The sequence below is a fragment of the Babylonia areolata genome, chromosome 12 (genome assembly GCF_041734735.1).
Source record: "Babylonia areolata isolate BAREFJ2019XMU chromosome 12, ASM4173473v1, whole genome shotgun sequence".
Lineage (NCBI taxonomy): Eukaryota > Metazoa > Mollusca > Gastropoda > Neogastropoda > Buccinidae > Babylonia > Babylonia areolata.
This window is the reverse complement of record NC_134887.1, coordinates 20,191,986-20,214,485: the sequence shown is the minus strand read 5'-3', so window position 1 is coordinate 20,214,485 and position 22,500 is coordinate 20,191,986. Positions and strand designations below refer to the sequence as shown.

Sequence of the window (22,500 nt, the reverse complement as noted above, 5' to 3'; positions counted from 1 at the left end):
ACAGTGTCGTGTTGAGCTGTGTTAACAGTGTTGTGTTGAGCTGTGTTAACAGTGTATCAGTTGTTACCATGTGAGTCCTGGTTTGCTGGAAATTGCCTTGTGTGGTGTGGTGTGGTGTGGTGTGATGTGGTGTGGTGTGGTTGTGTGGTTGTGGTTGTAGTTGCTGTAGTGGGGTGGTTTTGGTGTAGTTGTTTTTGTGTAATTGTTTCGGCGTGGTTGTGTTGGTGTTCTGGTGTGTTGGATTGTGTTAGGTTGTGTTGTGTTGAGGGTTTCTGTGTGGTTGAGTGGGCATGCAGGGTTTCTGTGGTGGTGTTGTGTAGTGGTGCCATGCTGTGTTGTGTTGAGGGTTTCTGTGGTGGTGGTGTGTAGTGGTGCCATGCTGTGTTGTGTTGAGGGTCTCTGTGGTGGTGGTGTGTAGTGGTGCCATGCTGTGTTGTGTTGAGGGTTTCTGTGGTGGTGTTGTGTAGTGGTTCCATGCTGTGTTGTGTTGAGGGTTTCTGTGGTGGTGGTGTGTAGTGGTGCCATGCTGTGTTGTGTTGAGGGTTTCTGTGGTGGTGGTGTGTAGTGGTGCCATGCTGTGTTGTGTTGAGGGTTTCTGTGGTGGTGGTGTGTAGTGGTGCCATGCTGTGTTGTGTTGAGGGTCTCTGTGGTGGTGGTGTGTAGTGGTGCCATGCTGTGTTGTGTTGAGGGTTTCTGTGGTGGTGTTGTGTAGTGGTTCCATGCTGTGTTGTGTTGAGGGTTTCTGTGGTGGTGGTGTGTAGTGGTGCCATGCTGTGTTGTGTTGAGGGTTTCTGTGGTGGTGGTGTGTAGTGGTTGCGTTGTGTGTTGCGTTGCGTTGTGTTGCGTTGCTTGGTGTTGCGTTGCGTTGCGTTGCGTTGCGTTGCTTGGTGTTGCGTTTTGTTGCGTTGCGTTGCGTTGTGTTGCGTTGCGTTGTGTTGTGTTGCGTTGTGTTGTGTTGTGTTGTGTTGTGTTGTGTTGTGTTGTGTTGCGTGGTGTTGCGTTGCGTTGTGTTGTGTTGCGTTGTGTTGCGTTGTGTTGTGTTGTGTTGCGTGGTGTTGCGTTGCGTTGCGTTGCGTTGTGTTGTGTTGCGTTGCGTTGTGTTGTGTTGCGTTGTTTTGTTTTGCGTTGCGTTACGTAGCGTTGTGTTGCGTTGCGTTGTGTTGTGTTGCGTTGTGTTGTGTTGTGTTGTGTTTCGTGGTGTTGCGTTGCGTTGCGTTGTGTTGCGTTGCGTTGTGTTGTGTTGTGTTGCGTTGTGTTGCGTTGTGTTGCGTTGCGTTGCGTTGCGTTGCGTTGCGTTGCGTTGTGTTGCGTTGCGTTGTGTTGCGTTGCGTTGTGTTGTGATGTGTTGCGTGGTGTTGCGTTGCGTTGCGTTGCGTTGCGTTGTGTTGCGTTGCGTTGCGTTGCGTTGCGTTGTGTTGCGTTGTGTTGTGTTGCGTTGTGTTGTGTTGTACCAGATATTACCCCTTCAGTCCTGGTCTCCTGGAAATGGCTCGGTGTTGTGCTGTGTCGTGTTGTGTTGTATTTACTAGACTATGTGTGTGGTGTGGTGCGGTGTGGTGTGGTGTATAATATACTGTATTGTAGTACGTTTTTGTCATTTGAAATTCGGGATTGTAAAGACATCCATTCATACCAGCTTTTTAAATACAGACAAGTTTCACACCTCACTGTCATGCTCACTTGCATGATAAAGAATCACACAGCAGAAGGATATTTTCGCAAGTATCTATACACAAAATTACCCTTCAAATTCAAACACATTCACTCACACACTCATACTAACCCCAGTTGAAGGGCAAACAACACACACCACACTGCACGACACAAGACGGGAATTCTCAAGTTCTCCTTCAAGTTTGCTTCAGTCCACAGTCCAGGACCAAGGCTATTTGTGACATTTGTTTTTCTGGCCTTAACCCTTTCACCGCCAGTCAACTTAGAGTACAAAATTCCCTTGTGGTATAAACACATGAAAAGACAGTGGCTAAAAATAGCTGGGGATTCCCCCTCTGATGTATAGAAAATATGGCCTCTTCTACCGCCGAACATTAAGAGCAGCAAGTTCATGGATAACAGACCTTATAGTGACATGGGTCCTCTACCACGCCTGTGCATAAATGCGAGCTTGGCGGTGAAAGGGTTAATATGACCATCGCGCTGTTGGATGGGATGTGAACAACTTAAATATAAGAAAGAGGAAATCGTTTTTGTCTTCTCCTTTCTGTTCCACGGATATGAGCCTGTCTAATAGTTCTAAGGTTTCAATGTAATCCGAGTGCATTCTACTTGCACTCTTTTTGATAGCTCGTGATACAATAGCATCCAGTGACCCGATTATACTGACAGAAACGGTTCTGTTTGCTTAACAGGTCTGTGGCGGAGCAGCTGAAGTGTGGCAAAGGCCGTGGTTCCAGAGTTCTATGAGGCTGTCTCCATTTTCTTCTCCGACATCGTCGGTTTCACCAGCATTGCCAGTCAGAGTAAACCACTGGAGGTGAGACAGAGACTGTGTAAAGGAATGAATGAACGAACGAACGAACGAACGAACCAACGAACCAACGAACGAACAAATGAATGAATGAATGAATGAACTATACACAAATGAACGAATGAGCGAACGAATGAATAAATGAATGAATGAGTGAATGAATGAAGGAACGAACGAACGAACGAACGAACGAACGAACGAATGAATGAATGAATATATCAGCCTTGGGAGTGAGGCAGAAACGGAATAAATAAGCGAAAAATAAGATTAATAAATTACGGACGAATTAATCGTAAGATAAATGAATGATTAGCTATATGTATATATGAACTGGATTCTGAAATAAATTGAAGAGTTATGGGGTAACTGTTCATTGAATGTAATGACTGTTCAGCTGAACCCATCATGAGAGGCAACGGTGTAAACATGATTAAATTATCAGTGTCCGTATCTCACTGTCTGCATCTTCAACTCCAGTGTGAAGTCAATTCTGCTCTATGGATGCGAGACATGGCGGACAACACAGACGATGCAGCAGAAGATTCAGACATTCTTCAACACCTGTCTGAGGCGCATCTACAAGATCCGATGGCAGGAGAAGATCCGAAACGAAGATCTGTGGGAGCGAGCGGGACAGCAACCAGTGCCCAAGCAGATACTGCGGAGGAAGTGGGGCTGGATCGGACACACCCTCAGGAAGCCAGTGTCCAGCATCACACGCCAAGCCCTGACCTGGAGCCCGCAGGGAAAGAGGAAGAGAGGCCGGCCTCGCAACAGCTGGAGGCGAGCTACCGAGGCAGAGCTGAAGCAGCAAGGGACCAACTGGACTGGAATGGCCAGAACAGCCCAGAACTGAGTGCGATGGCGAGGGGTCGTCAATGGCCTATGCTCCACCAGGAGCGATGGGCAAAATGAATGAATGAATGAATGTATCTCACTGTCTCTGTCTCTCTCGGTGTCATAATTTTTTTTTTTATTATTCGCTAGCTCAAACCAACAATTATTCATCTATCTTTCTCGTGTCTTTTCTTTCAGGTTGTTGACCTTCTGAATGATTTGTACACAGCCTTTGATGACATCATCTTTAGGCGTGACGTGTACAAGGTATATTGTTTCGTGCCTGGCTGTCATATTGCTCTCTCTCTCTCTCTCTCTCTCTCTCTCTCACACACACACACACACACACACACACACACACACACAGACACACACACACACACACACACACACACACACACACACACACACACACACACACACAAATGATGCAGGCATGCCATTTGTCATGCACTTAATTCTTAGCTTTTGTGCAGTGTTTCCATAATATCCCGAAGTCAAAAATACGAAAGAAAGAAAAGAAAATAGATGGAAAACGGAATGGATGAATGAACGATGCATGAATGAATGATTGAATGAATAAATAAATGGACAAACGAATATCTGAAAGGAAGGAAGATTGAAAGAAAGAAAAAGAAAAAGTTTTTGTTTGTTTGTTGTTGTTGTTGTTTTTTTGTTTTGTTGTTGTTGTTGTTTTTGTTGATTGAATCGATTTTCTGCAAAAGTAATTATTTAGCTAATTAACGAAATCGTCATCGCATCATCATGATCATCATCAGCAACATCAGCACCATCGTCATTATCTCTCCTATCCCCCAGACGGGTGGTGATCAACCTTTCCTCAGGTAAACCCCCGATGTATGTACAATTATGTGCCCATAGCCAAATGCACCAAACATTCGTTCATTCATTATTTTTGTTTAATTGATGTGGCCTCACTTGTATGCAATCGAAAGAGCACCAGCATTTTTTGTTGTTGTTGTTTGTTTTGTTTATTTGTTTGTTTCTTGGGGGGGATTGTTTTTTTTGGTTTTTTGTTTTTGTTTGTTTGGGGTTTTTTGTTGTTGTTGTTTTTCGGGGTGGGGGGTTGTTTTGTTGTTGCTGTTATTTTTGGGTTTATCATTATGATTCACATGACTTCGTTGTCAAAAAGAAAATGTTTACCCCCCCCCCCCCCCCCCCCTTTTTTTTTTTTTTTTTTTTTTTTTGACATTCATTTTTTCACAGCCGACATTCATTGACAGACGACATTGATACACAGACGACATTCATTGACAGACGACATTGATACACAGACGACATTCATTGACAGACGACATTGATACACAGACGACATTCATTCACAGACGACATTGATACACAGCCGACATTCATTCACAGACGACATTGATACACAGACGACATTCATTCACAGACGACATTCATTCACAGACGACATTCATTCACAGACGACATTCATTCACAGACGACGTTCATTCACAGACGACATTGATACACAGACGACATTCATTGACAGACGACATTCATTCACAGACGACGTTCATTCACAGACGACATTGATACACAGACGACATTCATTCACAGACGACATTGATACACAGGTGACATTAATTCACAAACGGCATTGATACACAGACGACATTGATACACAGACGACATTCATTCACAGAAGACATTCATTCACAGACGACATTGATACACAGACGACATTCATTCACAGATGACATTCATTGACGGACGACATCCATTCACAGGTGACATTCATTCACAGACGACATTCATTCACAGGTAACATTCATTGACAGACGACATTCATTCACAGCAGACATTCATTCACAGGTAACATTCATTGACAGACGACATTCATTGACAGACGACATTAATACACAGACGACATTCATTCACAGCCGACATTCATTCACAGACGACATTCATTGACAGACGACATTAATACACAGACGACATTAATACACAGGCGACATTCATTGACAGACGACAATCATTCACAGACGACATTCATTCACAGCCGACATCCATTCACAGACTACATTCATTCACATACGACATTCATTCACAGGTAACATTCATTCACAGACGACATTCATTCACAGCCGACATTCATTCACAGGTGACATTCATTCACAGACGACATTCATTCACAGGTCACATTCATTGACAGACGACATTCATTCACAGCAGACATTCATTCACAGGTAACATTCATTGACAGACGACATTCATTGACAGACGACATTCATTGACAGACGACATTAATACACAGACGACATTAATACACAGACGACATTCATTGACAGACGACAATCATTCACAGACGACATTCATTCACAGCCGACATCCATTCACAGACTACATTCATTCACATACGACATTCATTCACAGGTAACATTCATTCACAGACGACATTCATTCACAGCCGACATTCATTCACAGGTGACATTCATTCACAGACGACATTCATTCACAGGTCACATTCATTGACAGACGACATTCATTCACAGCAGACATTCATTCACAGGTAACATTCATTGACAGACGACATTCATTGACAGACGACATTAATACACAGACGACATTCATTCACAGCCGACATTCATTCACAGACGACATTCATTGACAGACGACATTAATACACAGACGACATTCATTCACATACGACATTGATACACAGATGGCATTCATTCACAGGTGACATTCATTCACAGACGACATTCATTCACAGGTGACATTAATACACAGACGACATTCATTGACAGACGACATTCATTCACAGACGACATTCATTCACAGATGACATTAATTCACAGACGACATTAATACACAGACGACATTCATTGACAGACGACAATCATTCACAGACGACATTCATTCACAGCCGACATCCATTCACAGACTACATTCATTCACATACGACATTCATTCACAGGTAACATTCATTCACAGACGACATTCATTCACAGCCGACATTCATTCACAGGTGACATTCATTCACAGACGACATTCATAATAATAATAATAATAATAACAACACATAGTTTTTCTATGGCGCGATATCCAGCACCAATGCTGCTCAAAGCTCCTTACATCATAGTGACTATACACATACCTTAAAAACACATCAACCGCTATCTGACAATGGAAAACATCCAGTGTGTTCATATAAATGAAAAAGCACACTTAAGAGATGAATCAGATTATAAAAGCTATGAAGTAAATAAGGCTTAGATTAAAACAAAATGCATTTCATAGAACACACACACACACATGCGCGCGCGCGCGCGCACCCCCCCCCCCCCCCCCCCCCCCCCCCCCCCCCCCACACACACACACACTTCACAGACGACATTCATTAATAGGCGACAGTCAATACACACACAAAAACAAGAGCAAAATATCGATTAAAAAAAAAAAAAAGAAAAAAAAGAAGAAGAAGCCTGCTGTTTCGCACGTTCTGCCTCTCTCGAATACTTTTCTTGCTCGAAACTTTGGAGAACCAATTAACTTCGAGAGCACAGATTATGTGACGCGACTCTATACTATAAATCACGTGAACACGGAACTCTCCAACTATCTATCACTTCACCGACAGGTGGAGACAATCGGCGACGCCTACATGTGCGTGTCGGGGTGCCCGAGACGAAATGGACGCCGACACGCCAGCGAAATCGCCGAAATGGCTCTCGACCTGGTGGCCACCGTGAGCAGCGTCAAAGTACGTCACCGCCCGCAGGAGGCGCTGCAGCTGCGCGTGGGCCTACATACGGGTCCCTGCGCGGCGGGCGTGGTAGGAGTGGCCATGCCTCGCTACTGTCTGTTCGGGGACACCGTCAACATGGCGTCCCGTATGGAGTCCACGGGGAAAGGTGAACTGTGGGATGGGGATGTGGAGTGGGGTGGGTGTGATTGGGGTGGTGGTCTTGGGTGTGGAGGGTGTGGAGGTTAGGGGGGGGGGGGGGTTGGGGGAGGTTGGGGGTTGGTTGGGAGAAAGGGAGGAGTTTGTTGTGTGTTGGGGGGCGCCGGGGGGGCATGTGTGTGTGTGTGTGTGTGTGTGTGTGTGTGTGTGTGTGATGAGAATTAGAATTATATTCATTTGTCCCCCAAAACACACTGGACACTGGATACAATCTGTGCATCTTAAAGGTGAACAAAGGGAGCCGATGTTTTCAGGAAGATAAGAAAAGTTTAGGCGATTACTTTTGGTGGACAATAATCTCCTTTGCATGAATAATTATCCGAAGAGTTTTGTTGCGGATAATTGTTGATAGAAAGATAAACTGTTGTAGAAATATGTTGTGACAAAAGAACAAAACAATACAATACAATACAATACAATACAAAAACGCATTACAGTACGTTACTATACAACGCAACGGAACGCATTACAATACAATACAATACAACATAACACAATACAATACAATACATACAATACAATACAATGCAACACAATACAATACAATACAAAAACGCATTACAATACAATACAATACGATACGATGTAACACAATACAGTACAATACAATACAACACAATAAAATACGATACAACACAATACAATGCAATACAATACAACACAACACAATACTTCACAATACAATACAATAAAACACAAAGCAACACAACACAACACAACACAACACAACACAATACAATACAATACAATACAATACAATACAATACAAGCTGGGTGACGTCTTGGTCCCTCAGCGCTGCACATTCACATCAGTTCCGACATGAAGTCAGCTCTGGAGGATCTGGACTGTGGCTTCATCACCATGGAACGTGGCATGATTCAGGTCAAGGTCAGTGCTCCCTACAGTGCTGGAATGTGGGAGTGACGGGGAGAAGGGGGCGGAGGGGGGGAATGCAGGGGGTAAAGGACGTGTGTGTGTGTGTGTGTGTGTGTGTGTGTGTGTGTGTGTGTGTGTGTGTGTGTTTACGCCTCTATACCCGTAGGTACCTTTATCAATGCTTTTATGCATATGGTGAGTGTGTGTATGTGTGTGTGCGTGTCTGTATGTATGTATGTCTGTCTGCGTGTGTGTGTGTATGTCTGTATGTATGTGTCTGTGTATGTGTGTTTGTGTGTGTGCACGCGCTGACGTGTGTGCGTTTGCCTCTGTTTCCTTACGTACCTCTGTTTGTGCATTTGTGCTTGTGGTGTGTGTGTCTGTGTGTCTGTGCCTGTGTGTCTGTGTGTGCGTGCGTGTGTGCATACGTGCGTATGTATGTATGTGTGTTCGCCTCTATACCTGTGCGTACCTTTGTCATTGCTTTTATGCATGTGGTGAGTGTGTGTGTGTGTGTGTGTGTGTGTGTGTGTGTGTGTGTGTGTGTGTGTGTTCGTTCTTTCGTTGAACGTCTTTTCACTGTTAGTGATATTAGACGAGGGTCTGTCTATCTGTCTCCATGTATGAATGTATGTATGTCTGCCTGTCTGTCTGTCTGTGTCTCTCTCTCTGTTTGTGCGTGTCTCTGTGTGTGGCTGTGTGTGTGCGCGCGCGCTTTCGTGTATGTATGAATGTGTGTGTGTGTGTGTGTGTGTGTGTGTGTGTGTGTGTGTGTGTGTGTGTGTGTGTGTGTGTTATGTGTGTGTGTTCGCCTCTATATACGTTTCTCTGTTTGCGCATTTATGCTTGTGGTGTTTGTGTGTGTCTGTGTCTGTGTGTGTGTATGTGTGTGTCTGTCCGTCTGTCTGTCTGTCTCTGTCTGTGCGTGCGTGCACTTGTGTACCGCTTTTCTGTGTGTGCGTGTGGTGGTGGAGGGGCGGGGGGAGGGGGGGGGCGTGCGCGCGCGCACGTTCTGTTTTCACCTCCTTGCTGCACGTGCGCGCTCTGTCTTTCAGGGGAAAGGTGCGCACAAGACGTTCTGGTTGGTGGGGAAAGAAGGGTACAGCAAGCCTCTGCCGGACACCTTTTCCAAGTGAGTGCAGTGTGTGCACAGCTATCACTTTTCACTTTCCGTTTCTCAAGGAGGCGTCACTGCAGTTCGGAAGAATCCATATACGTTACACCACATCTGCTAGGCAAGATGCCCGACCAGGCGGCAAAACCCAACGCGCTTAGTCAGGCCTTGAGTGCATGCATATACTGTTTGTACACCTATCAGAGTGGGTTCCTTTTTTTCAGAATTTTGCCAAAGGACAACAATTTTGTTGCCATGGGTTCTTTTTCAGTGCGCTAAGTGCGTGCTGCACACTGGACCTCGGTTTATCGTCTCACCTGAATGACTGGACGCTCAGTTTGACTTTTCAGTCAAACTTTAGAGAAAGGGCGGGGGTGGGATTCCAACCCAGACTCAGTGTGTTGGCAGATCAGCGTCTTAACCACCTACCACCGTGCTCCCTGTGCAAGCAATCAAGCCAGTGATGCCAGCAAAACAAGCTATGATGATCTTCTATGATGACAGCAGCAAGCTGTACGCTTTTCTAATCACAGCAATTCGTTTTGCTTCGTTCAGTTTATTCTGAACGGATTTCAACTTATTTTGTTTGTTTGGGTTTGAGGCTTAGTTTGTTGTGTTTTGTTGTTGTTGTTTTTTTGTTTTGTTTTGGTTATGAGTTTGGTTGTGGGTTTGTTTTTTGTTTAGTTTGGACTGGGATGCCTGGGTTTGGGTTTGGGTTTAATGTGGTTTGGTTTGGTTTCGGTTTCGTTTGGGTTTGAATTTGGGTTGGGTTTAGGTCTTGGTTAGGGTTTGGACTGGGTTTGGGATTGATTTGGGTTGGGTTTAGGGGTTGGGTTTAGGGTTTGGGTTTAGGGGGTTTTTTTTGGTTTGGGTTTGGGATGGATTTGAGTTGGGTTTAGGGGTTGGGTTTACGGGGTTTTTGGTTTGCGTTTGGGATGGATTTGGGTTGGGTTTAGGGGTTGGGTTTACGGGGTTTTTGGTTTGCGTTTGGGATGGATTTGGGTTGGGTTTAGGGGTTGGGTTTACGGGGTTTTTGGTTTGCGTTTGGGATGGATTTGGGTTGGGTTTAGGGGTTGGGTTTACGGGGTTTTTGGTTTGCGTTTGGGATGGATTTGGGTTGGGTTTAGGGGTTGGATTTAGGGGGTTTTGGGTTTGTGGGTTTTTTGATTGATTTGGGTTGGGTTTAGGAGTTTTTTTGCTTGGATTTGGGATGGATTTGGGTTGGGTTTAGGGGGTTTTCGTTTGGGTTGGGTTTACGATTAGTCTGGTTTTACTTTCGCTTTGATTTGGCTCAGTTTATTCTGTCAGTCTCATCTATCTCTTCTCCTTGTTCTGAACGTACCTTGTTCGGTTTTGTTTGACTTGACCCACGCACACGTGTGTCAAAACACGGATTTCTACTCAAAATTATCTTTACCCCTTCCCACCCCCCCACCCCCACCCCCCTCCCCCACCATCCACTCTCCACTTGCCAGGCTTCGTCAGACCTTGGAGGAATCGAACTCACGACCCCCGTCGCCGTCCAACACGTCGCTAACCGTCGGGGATGGCATGTACAGTGCGCTGCGTAAAACTTCAGTGACAGTCAGTCATGTCACGGTCATGTCGGACTCTGATGACGCCTGCAGCACCTTTGCCCCTGGAAATCCTGTCAGGTAAAAAGTGGAAGAGGGTGTGTGTGTGTGCGTGTGTGTGTGTGTGTGCGTGCGTGCGTGCGTGCGTGTGTGTGTGTGTGTGTTGTGTTATGTGTGTTGTGTGTGTGTGTGGGGAGGGTGGTGTGGGAGGGAGAGGGGGGGGGCTGCGGGAGGGGAGTGTGTGTGTAGGCTGCTGGAGGTGTGAGTCTGTGTAAGTGGGGTGGTGTTCGTGTGTGTGTGGAGGGGTGTGGGGGGAAGGTGTGTGTGTGTGTGTGTGTGTGTGTGTTTGTGTGTGTGTGTGTGTATGTGTGGAGGGGGTGTTTGGGGGACAGGGGGGGAGGTGCTGGAGGTGTGAGTTTGTGTTTGTGGGGGGTGTTCGTGTGGAGGGGGAGGGGGAGTGGGGGTGGGGTGGAGGTATGTGTGTGTGTGTGCGCGCGCGCACGTGCGCACTGTCTTTTATCATTTAATTTGATTTTAGATAGTTGTCTAAAATTGATTGATCCTGTGTTGAACTAGTTTTGGTGAGAAGTACTTACTACAAGAACAGGAACTTCATTCCTAGAGGAAAAATGACCTTTTGAAATAAAATGAAAACAAAATGTACAAGAGAGGCAAGGCCTTCAAGACTCACTTGTGATAAATTAAGTCCCCTAGCATTAATTACAGAGCAATTTCCCTTTTTTACTATCTGCACCAAAACGTTTGCAAAATAAATAAAAATTCCATGCTTAGCAAAAGAAGTTCCTGTTTGAACAAAAAATGATAATAATGACTCCTCTTGTTGTTGTGTCGTAATAAGAGGTCAAAGTGCCAAGTTTAGAGAATACAAAAAAATATAAATATAACAGTAAATGCAGTTTGCATATAATTTGGCTTCTTTTTATTTTTTGTGCCCATCCCAGAGGTGCAATATTGTTTTAAACAAGATGACTGGAAAGAACTGAATTTTTCCTATTTTTATGCCAAATTTGGTGTCAACTGACTAAGTATTTGCAGAGAAAATGTCAATGTTAAAGTTTACCACGGACACACAGACACACAGACACACGGACACACACACACACACACACACACACACACACACACACACACACACAACCGAACACCGGGTTAAAACATAGATTCACTTTGTTTACACAAGTGAGTCAAAAATGAAACCCAAATTAAAAGAAAATGAAAAGTAAAAACATATAAAATGAAATAAAATAGTTTCTTCTTCTTCTGATGCTCCTTCTTCTTCGTTCGTGGGCTGCAACTCCCACGTTCACTCATATGTACACGAGTGGGCTTTTTCGTGTATGACCGTTTTTACCCCGCCATGTAGGCAGCAAAAATAAAGTAGTTTAAAAAAAAGAAGAAAAGTAGTTTAGAATAGTTTTAAATAAAACCAACAAAATGAAATAAAATAGAATACAATATCATAAATAAGATTAGATTAAATTAAGTAAAATGAAGTAGAATAAAATGAAATAAGATAAATGAAATATTGTATTGCATTGTATTGTATTGTATTACTATGTTTTGTCACAACAGATTCCTCTGTGTGAAATTCGGGCTGCTCTCCTCAGTGAGAGCGCGTCGCTACACTGAGAGTCCCACCCATTTTTTGTGTATTTTTTCCTGCCTTCAATTTTATTTGTTTTCCTGTCAAAGTGGATTTTTCTACATCATTTTTTAAAGAGACAACCCTTTTGTTGCCGTGGGTTCTTTTACGTGCACTAAATGCATGATGCAGATGGGACCTCGGTTTATCGACTCATACGAATGACTAGCGTCCAGACCACCACTCAAGGTCTAGTGAAGGGGGAGAAAATTCTGGCGACTGCCGGTGTGATTCGAACCAGTGCGCTCAGATTCTCTCTTGCTAAAGGACGCGTTACCTCTAGGACAACACTCCACACTCCAGTTAAGTAAAATGAAATAAAATTAAAAAATGAAATAAAAAATGCAATAAAATCCACAGGTCAGAGAGCGGAGTGGACACCGGTTTCCCATGCCCGGGATGGAAACAGCGAGCCCCCAACGGCGCCACACAAACTGCTGACGTCACCAACCAAAACGATGACGTCTTCACCCGAAGGGATGACGCACACGGCAAAAACGTCACTGCCGGCGAAAGCGTCGACCGCAAGCATGGTGCTATTCCTCGCATAGAAATATCTTAGCGGGAATGAAGTGGTAGTAGCAGGTCGTAGCATTGCGTGTGTGTGTGTGTGTGGTGTGTGTGTGTGGATGTGTGTGTGTGTGTGTGTGTGCGTATGTCTGTGAGTTGTCAGTGTGTGCGCGCACTGTTGAGTAGTGAGAGAAAGTGAGTGAGAAGAGAGAGAGGGGAGATCGAGAGAGAGAGAGGGTGTGGGGGAGTACGGGGGAATTAGAGGCACAGAATCTCTCTCTCTCTCTCTCTCTCTCTCTCTCTCTCTCTCTCTCTCATGGAGAAGAAAAAGCTTTTAAAACAACAACAACAAAAACAAGAAAAAACAACAACAAAAACACACACACACACAACAACAAAAACTGACATTTTCTAAACTTTGATGATAATTTGTGCGGTGCCGAGAACTTCACCAAAGGTAACTTTGTGTGTGTGTGTGTGTGTGTGTGTGTGTGTGTGTGTGTGTGTGTGTGCGTGTGTGCGTGCGTGCGTGTGTGTGTGTGTGTGTGTGTGTGTGTGTGTGTGTGTGTGTGTGTGTGTTCTTTAGTCTGTTTGCCTTATCTTTCACACCAGACGGTTCTCCACCCTCCATACCTTATCCATCCTCTTCCTCACTCCACACCAATATTTTTTCCCGTGTTGAACATTCCAGGTGGCATCAAGAGACATAATGTGCAAAACTGCTTCTTCATCTTCTTTATTCTTTTTTTTATGCTTAAAGAAAACTTTTCTTCTTCTTTTTCTTGTTTTCTTGTTCGTTTTTACAGGGGAGCATCAGCATTTGGGGTTTTTTCAATGACGCGAAAAGTGGTGTGACGCATTTCTATAATGACGTAATCATCTCGCTATATTTGGATGAGCAAATCGACTGCCTTTTTTTAACTGTCGCATCACATCATATGACCAATTTGAGGTTCTGAGTTTTTCATGAACGTGTAACTATTGTGTATATATGTTACAGATCTCTGTTCGATATTTGTTATAGTGAATTATATTTGTCATACGGTATAATTACGACAACTGATTGCAACCGTTTTCCTTATCTTCTGTTGCGCTATTGTTCTTGTTCACAATTCTTGTTGTTTTTATGTTTATGTCTTACGAAGTTGTGAATTTCTTTCTGAAAAAGAGAATGTTTCTTTCTGTTGAAGATGTTTTTGTCTATCAGAACTTCAGTGAAGTTAGCTGATTTCTTGTTCAGAATTCTTACTGGTGAACTTGGCCGCATGGAAGACCTTAATTAAGCATATGTTGTTTGTGCATGTTGAGATAACTTTTATGCCTACCTAATACGTTTTTCAAGTTTACACGATTTTACTTTCATTTTGTGTTTTATGCATTCTAGACAAAATGAAAGATCAACAAGGATCGATAAAGCATATTGTGTAACATTTTTTACAGACCGACCATGATTCTGAAGAAATGTAAATGTTAATTTTGTTTAAGATAATAATGCAATTGTTATTTCAACGTGCGTTAAACCATTTTGTTTAGTGTGTGTTTTTGTTACAGACAACATAGATACTGAAATTATCCTACGGTCTTTGTAATGTTAACTATACATGTTACAGATTGTATGAATATGCAATTTGTTTTAAATAATAAGTTATACCTATACAGTTTTAACATATGCATTATGATTATGCTTACAGCGGTTTTGTTTTTATATTCATTGTTTTGTTGTCAATTATTCAAAGGCTATATATATTAACAACGAATTACGTTGCAATCTCTTTGAAGACGCTTGTGTGTTGTGATAATGAATTTTCTTCTTCTTCTTCTTCTTCGCTCGTGGGCTGCAACTCCCATGTTCACTCGTATGTACACGAGTGGGCTTTTACGTGTATGACTGTTTTTTTACCCCGCCATATAGGCAGCCATACTCCGTTTTCGGGGGTGATAACGAATATGAAAACTGCAGTTTTCATGAAGCCGCGCATTATTTTTGTGACACGAATATGAATGCAACGTTGACGGGAGAACACTTGGCCTGCATCTGTTGTAAAGAAATCAGCTACAGTCTCAGTGAATGCGACTGAAAAGAAAACGTATGAAAACCCTAACTTGTTGAAGGAAACGTGAATGCTGAAGGATTTTGTGTACTTGTTCCTAGGAAGAATTGACTTGAAGATTTCTTCTTATTGTTGTTGCTTCTTCTTCTTCTTCTTCTTCTTCTCATCCTTCTCCTTTCTTTCTTCCTTATTCCTATCTGAGACGCTAATACTATTTTTAAGGAATTCATCCTGTAGAAGTAAGTTAACCGTCTTATTTTTTTAACTATTGGACAATAAATATAAAAACAGTGTTCTCTTTTAATACTGCACATAGATCACTAGAAGAATGCTGCATACGCGCGTGTTTGCGTGCGTGTGTGTGTGTGTGCGTGTGCGTGTGTGTGTGTGTGTGTGTGTACCTGTTTGACCGTCTGTCTGAGTGCTTATATTTTTTTTACTTTATGTGCACCCGTTGTGTAGTGTAAGTCTGTGTGTGTTAATGTATATTTCATCTCTCTCTGTATTCTCTCTCTCTCTCTCTCTCTCTCTCTCTCTCTCTCTCTCTCACACACACACACACACACACACACACACACACACACACACACACACACACACACCCCTTCCAAACAAACTATAAATAAATGGAAATCACGATGTTCAAGTTCTCTTTCTTGTTTCATGCTTGGAACTATTTACAAATGCGCCACTTTAGTGGATATCGATGTTATTTTATTACCTTGACTGATAACATAATTCCACAATATCTGCTGAAAACACCACCATCATGTAAAATTTCTATCACAAAGTTATACGCGCCTAAACGTCAAGTCTTGATAATTTGTTTTTGTCGGTAAAGAACATGAAACAGCATTCAAGTTTTTGTTGTTGTTTTGTTACCAAATAAAGTACACGAGGTTATTTAGATTTGCACTGTCAATATCTTCACATCGCTTAAACACTGATCTGTTCTACTATATTAACAAAATATTATTGCCACCACAAGTAAATTACGAACGAAGCTTACGCGGGATAAAAACAAGAAACAGATTAGATTTTTCAAAAAAAAAAGGAACAATGATTGTTTATAAAAGTTTCTTGCACGGATACAAATATAAATAGATCAACAAAGGAAGCTAAAAGTAAAACTGTAGCCCTGTATTTCGTGAAGTATTATCAAATTTTATACAGCAAAGAAATTCCAAGAATCAAATATTTCAGCTACAGGAATTGGAAATAAATTATACGATTCTGAATCATACGAACATATTTCTTTTTTATCCTTCTATACACCAAATTTTAACTTATCCTTTATTAAAACTCGGAATTGGCCGAAACTGAACCCATTACTGAAACAAACTGAACCCATTCTGTTAAGAAACCAAGCACCTAGTAGTTGTTTTTTGGGTTTTTTAATATTTTTTTTTATCCCAATTTGGGTTGAATTGGAACGCTCTTCACGTTCAAATGTCTTAAAACAAAAAAATCAAGAAATTCATAAGACAAAAATGTCAAGGAATGTCTTAAAACAAAAAAGTCAAGGGATCAGGACACGTTCACGTCTGCTTGAAATCTAACCACTACTCAACCTTCGGAGTAGTTGGAATAGGAAGGGGGAGTAAGTCCCATGGCGACAGTTCCGCGTATGGGCATGGCCATACGCGCTTCAACCATCTGGATCATAGCAAGCTTGGTAATCATCCTCTTCTGGATCTGTTGCGTGATCATACGGCTGTGGACAGAACAACATTCGTGTCAAAATCCAGGGGAAAAACTGTCATGTACTATTAACAAACTATGTGCCAAAAGGTGGTGGGAGGGAGTAGAGGGGGGCCCTGTCATTCATCGTTTATAAATTTGCCTTCGTGCTAAAAGGCAAGGAGGGAAATATAGCCATGTCATTTTCTTTGCAAAATGACTTTCTCGTTTCCGAAAACAGGATAACAAATATGTGTGTGTGTGTGTGTGTGTGTCTGTGTCTGTGTGTCTGTGTCTGTGTCTCTGTGTGTGTGTGTGCGTGTGTGTGTGTGTGTGTCTGTGTGTGCTATTTGGCGATGAATATATATCGACAAACGCGCGTAGTACCATACTAGTAAGAAAACACACACACACACACACACACACACACACACACACCGACCCCCCCCCAACCCCCCATTCCCCCCCCCCCCCCCCCCCCCCCCCCCCCCCCCCCCACACACACACACAAGAAAGGTACTCACTAGGCGATCAGATCAGCATAGAAACTCTTGAGCAGCTGCGCTCTGACGTGCTCCATGTTGTATTCAAACTGCATCAGACTGCGGAGGTCTTTCACGGGCAGTTCTGCAGGGATGGGAGAAGAAAGAATAAATCGTTGATAAAACACACACTTCACAAAAACAAAAAAGGGTTGGGCGCCACTTCTTAAAGGCGAGTATAGAAAAGTTCATCATCATCATCATCATCATCATCATCATCATCATCATCATCACCATCATCATCATCACTATTATTATTATTATTATTATTATTATTATTATTATCTTCTTCTTCTTCATCTTCTTCTTCTTCTTCTTCTTAATTTATTTACTTTTTTATTGGATTATTTATTCATCCATTCTTCATCTTCTTCTTCTTCTTCTTCTTCTTCTTCTTCTTCTTCTTCTTCTTATTATTATTATTATTATTATTATTATTATTATTATTATTATTATTATTGTCATTATTATTATGTCTTTTCATCACGTGAAAGAATATAGTTAAGGTACATACGTCACCCCAACCAGTCCACCTCTGTTAGTCATCCAGATTAACAGTCCACCCCTATCAGTCAACTGGTCCAACAGTCCACCCCTATCAGTCAACTGGTCCAACAGTCCACCCCCATCAGTCAACTGGTCCAGCAGTCCACCCCTATCAGTCAACTGGTCCAACAGTCCACCCCTATCAGTCAACTGGTCCAACAGTCCACCCCTATCAGTCAACTGGTCCAGCAGTCCACCCCTATCAGTCAACTGGTCCAACAGTCCACCCCTATCAGTCACCTGGTCCAACAGTCCACCCCTATCAGTCAACTGGTCCAGCAGTCCACCCCTATCAGTCAACTGGTCCAGCAGTCCACCCCTATCAGTCAACTGGTCCAACAGTCCACCCCTGTCAGTCAACTGGTCCAACAGTCCACCCCTATCAGTCAACTGGTCCAGCAGTCCACCCCTATCAGTCAGCTGGTCCAACAGTCCACCCCTATCAGTCAACTGGTCAACAGTCCACCCCTATCAGTCAACTGGTCCAACAGTCCACCCCTATCAGTCAACTGGTCCAGCAGTCCACCCCTATCAGTCAACTGGTCCAACAGTCCACCCCTATCAGTCAACTGGTCCAACAGTCCACCCCTGTCAGTCAACTGGTCCAACAGTCCACCCCTATCAGTCAACTGGTCCAGCAGTCCACCCCTATCAGTCAACTGGTCCAACCGTCCACCCCTATCAGTCACCTGGTCCAACAGTCCACCCCTATCAGTCAACTGGTCCAACCGTCCACCCCTATCAGTCAACTGGTCCAGCAGTCCACCCCTGTCAGTCAGCTGGTCCAGCAGTCCACCCCTATCAGTCAACTGGTCCAACAGTCCACCCCTATCAGTCAACTGGTCCAGCAGTCCACCCCTATCAGTCAACTGGTCCAACAGTCCACCCCTGTCAGCAAACTAGTCCACCTATATCACCCCAACCAGTCCTCCCTTACCACACCAACCAGTCCACCCCTATCACCCCAACCAGTCCACCCTTACCACACCAACCAGTCCACCCTTATCATACCAACCAGTCCACCCCTATCACACCAACCAGTCCCCCTATCACACCAACCAGTCCACCCCTATCACACCAACCAGTCCACCCTTACCACACCAACCAGTCCACCCCTATCACACCAACCAGTCCACCCCTATCACACCAACCAGTCCCCCTATCACACCAACCAGTCCACCCCTATCACACCAACCAGTCCACCCTTACCACACCAACCAGTCCACCCCTATCACACCAACCAGTCCACCCTTACCACACAAACCAGTCCACCCTTACCACACCAACCAGTCCACCCTTACCACACCAACCAGTCCACCCATATCACACCAACCAGTCCACCCTTACCACACCAACTAGTCCACCCTTACCACACCAACCAGTCCTCCCTTACCACACCAACCAGTCCACCCCTATCACACCAACCAGTCCACCCCTATCATACCAACCAGTCCACCCCTATCACACCAACCAGTCCACCCTTATCACACCAACCAGTCCACCCCTATCACACCAACCAGTCCACCCCTATCATACCAACCAGTCCACCCTTATCACACCAACCAGTCCACCCCTATCACACCAACCAGTCCACCCTTACCACACCAACCAGTCCACCCCTATCACACCAACCAGTCCACCCCTATCACACCAACCAGTCCACCCCTATCATACCAACCAGTTCACCCTTATCACACCAACCAGTCCCCCTATCAGTCAACCAGTCCCCCCCTATCAGCAAACCAGTCCCCCTATCACACCAACCAGTCCCCCCTATCAGCAAACCAGTCCCCCTATCACACCAACCAGTCCACCCCTATCACACCAACCAGTCCCCCTATCAGTCAACCAGTTCCCCTATCACACCTACCGATCCACCCCTATCACACCAACCAGTCCACCCCTATCACACCAACCAGTCCACCCCTATCACACCAACCAGTCCCCCTATCAGCAAACCAGTCCCCCTATCACACCTACCGGTCCACCCCTATCAGCCCAACCAGTCCCCCTATCAGTCAACCGGTCCCCCCTACCGCACCAACCAGTCCACCCCTATCGCACCAACCAGTCCACCCCTATCAGTCAACCGGTCCCCCCTACCGCACCAACCAGTCCACCCCTATCGCACCAACCAGTCCACCCCTATCAGTCAACCAGTCCCCCTACCGCACCAACCAGTCCACCCCTATCAGTCAATCAGTCCCCCTATCACACCAACCAGTCCAACCCTATCACACCAACCAGTCCCCCCTATCAGTCAACTAGTCCCCCCATCACACCAACCAGTCCCCCCTATCAGTCAACTAGTCCCCCCATCACACCAACCAGTCCAACCCTATCACACCAACCAGTCCCCCCTATCAGTCAACTAGTCCCCCCATCACACCAACCAGTACCCCCTATAAGTCAACCAGTCCCCCGATCACACCAACCAGTCCACCCCTCTCATCCAGCCAGTCCACCCATACCAGCAAACAGTCCATCCATCTCACCCAACAAGTCCACTCCTATCAGCCCAACCAAGCTAACAGTTCACCCATATCAACCAACCAGTCCACCCCTATCAACCAACTAGTCCACCCCTATCAGCCAGCCAGTCCACAATTCCACCCTATCACCCCAACAAGTCCACCCCTATCACCCCAACCGGTCCACCCCTATCACCCCAACAAGTCCACCCCTATCAGCCCAACCAGTCCACCCCTATCACCCCAACCAGTCCACCCCTATCACCCCAACAAGTCCATCCCTATCAGCCCAACCAGTCCACCCCTATCACCCCAACAAGTCCACCCCTATCAGCCCAACCAGTCCACCCCTATCAGCCCAACCAGTCCACCCCTATCAGCCACTCACGGACGGGTCCGGGCACCCCGTTGACGGTGCTGGTGCTGGTGCTGGGTCCCTGGGCGTCGCCCACCCCGTGACTGGCAGCCCCGTAGGGCAGTCGCTGGCGAATGATGGCCTGTGGAGACAACAGACATGAGATGCCTTCGTAGACTCTTGGCCACCACGTACAGAGATCACATAACCAACGAGGAGGTAAGGAACAGAATCAAGCAAGTCATCGGGCCCTTTGAAGATATTCTCTTCACTGTGAAAAAAAAAAAGCTAATTGAGGTGGTATGGGCACATCACAAGATCAACGGGACTTGCAAAGACGATCCTGCAGGGCACTATACCAGGAGGGAGAAGGAGAAGGAGAGGCAGACAGAAAAAGAGATGGGAAGACAACATCCCAGAATGGACAGGTGAGGCTGAGCGAGGCCCTTAGGGAAGACAGCATCCCGGACTGGACAGGTCTGAGGCTGAGCGAGGCCCTTAGGGAAGACAACATCCCAGAATGGACAGGTCTGAGGCTGAGCGAGGCCCTTAGGGAAGACAACATCCCGGACTGGACAGGTCTGAGGCTGAGCGAGGCCCTTAGGGAAGACAGCATCCCAGAATGGACAGGTCTGAGGCTGAGCAAGGCCCTTAGGGAAGACAGCATCCCGGAATGGACAGGTCTGAGGCTGAGCAAGGCCCTCAGGGAAGACAACATCCCAGAATGGACAGGTCTGAGGCTGAGCGAGGCCCTCAGGGAAGACAGCATCCCGGACTGGACAGGTCTGAGGCTGAGCGAGGCCCTCAGGGAAGCAGAAAACAGAGAAGGATGGAGGGGGGTGGTTGGCATGTTCTCCCAACGGTCATCCAGACAAAGGGACAGGTGAAAGGAAAGGAAAGTGACATCCGTGTCGTTGTTAGTGTCATCGCTGTCGTCATCATCGGTCGTCGTCATCGTGAAATAGTAGGCAGCAACTGCTACAGCGATGACGGTAACAACGGTATCACTGTCGTCATGATGATGATGATGATAATGATGATGGTGATGATGATGATTATTATTGTTGTTGTTGCTGCTGTTGCTGCTGCTGCTGTCTTGTTGTTGCTGCTGTTGGTGTTATCACCATTATCATCATCATCATCATCATCATCATCATCATAACTACTACCAATACCATCATCGTTGTTGTTATCAGTACGATGATTATCATTGAGAAGGAAGACAATAGGGATAATACTGAAATTAAGGATAATAACGATGATCGCACACACAGACACACTCACACACACGCGCGCGTTCGCGCGCATGTAGGCACTCACAATTGTTTCAAGCAAAAAGACACAAGACACTGGTTTAGATGAATATAGACTGGAACATTCTTCGAGCAGAAGCATGAGCATAAGCACGCGCTGTGAAAACCACTAACCATCTGAGGAGGCACACTGGAAGGCATTCTCATCTGAGGCGGCATTCCGATCTGAGGCGGCATTCCCATCCGAGGCGGCATTCCCATTTGAGGAGGCATACCGACTTGAGGAGGCATACTCATTTGGGGAGGCATTCCCATCTGAGGAGGCATACTGGAAGGCATTCTGATCTGAGGCGGCATTCCCATTTGAGGCGGCATTCTCATCTGAGGCGGCATTCTCATCTGAGGAGGCATCTTGCCATGAGCGCGCGATCCTGTAAAAAATAAAGTCGTGCCTCTCTTTCTCTCGCTCGCTCGCTCGCTCTCCCTCTCTCTTTCTCTCTACCTACGTCCCCCCCCCTTTCTCTCTCTCTCTCTCTCTCTCTCTCTCTGTCATTATGCCCCTCTCTCTCTTATCATCCCCCCCTCTCTCTCTCTTATCATGACCCCTC

At 45.1% G+C, this 22,500-nt stretch overlaps 2 protein-coding genes across 2 annotated transcripts in view; one reads left to right on the top strand and one right to left on the bottom strand.

Moving 5' to 3' along the window:
• The window catches only part of LOC143288096 (atrial natriuretic peptide receptor 1-like), a 41,547-nt gene extending 28,472 nt beyond the window's left edge, over nucleotides 1-13,075 (top strand). The window contains 8 exon segments of the mRNA XM_076596381.1: nucleotides 2,370-2,397; nucleotides 2,399-2,494; nucleotides 3,524-3,592; nucleotides 6,933-7,206; nucleotides 8,051-8,145; nucleotides 9,189-9,265; nucleotides 10,723-10,902; nucleotides 12,845-13,075. Coding sequence (XP_076452496.1) covers nucleotides 2,370-2,397; nucleotides 2,399-2,494; nucleotides 3,524-3,592; nucleotides 6,933-7,206; nucleotides 8,051-8,145; nucleotides 9,189-9,265; nucleotides 10,723-10,902; nucleotides 12,845-13,046 — 1,021 coding nt within the window. The 3' untranslated portion in view covers nucleotides 13,047-13,075.
• A 2,603-nt stretch (nucleotides 13,076-15,678) lies between these two features.
• LOC143288095 (uncharacterized) overlaps nucleotides 15,679-22,500 on the bottom strand; it is a 19,520-nt gene continuing 12,698 nt past the window's right edge. Inside the window, exons 5-8 of the mRNA XM_076596380.1 lie at nucleotides 22,067-22,323; nucleotides 20,673-20,781; nucleotides 17,250-17,352; nucleotides 15,679-16,759 (exon numbers count right to left, since the gene is read on the bottom strand). Of these exons, the coding sequence (XP_076452495.1) occupies nucleotides 16,612-16,759; nucleotides 17,250-17,352; nucleotides 20,673-20,781; nucleotides 22,067-22,323 (617 nt within the window). The 3' untranslated portion in view covers nucleotides 15,679-16,611. The remainder of the gene's footprint in view (nucleotides 16,760-17,249; nucleotides 17,353-20,672; nucleotides 20,782-22,066; nucleotides 22,324-22,500) is intronic.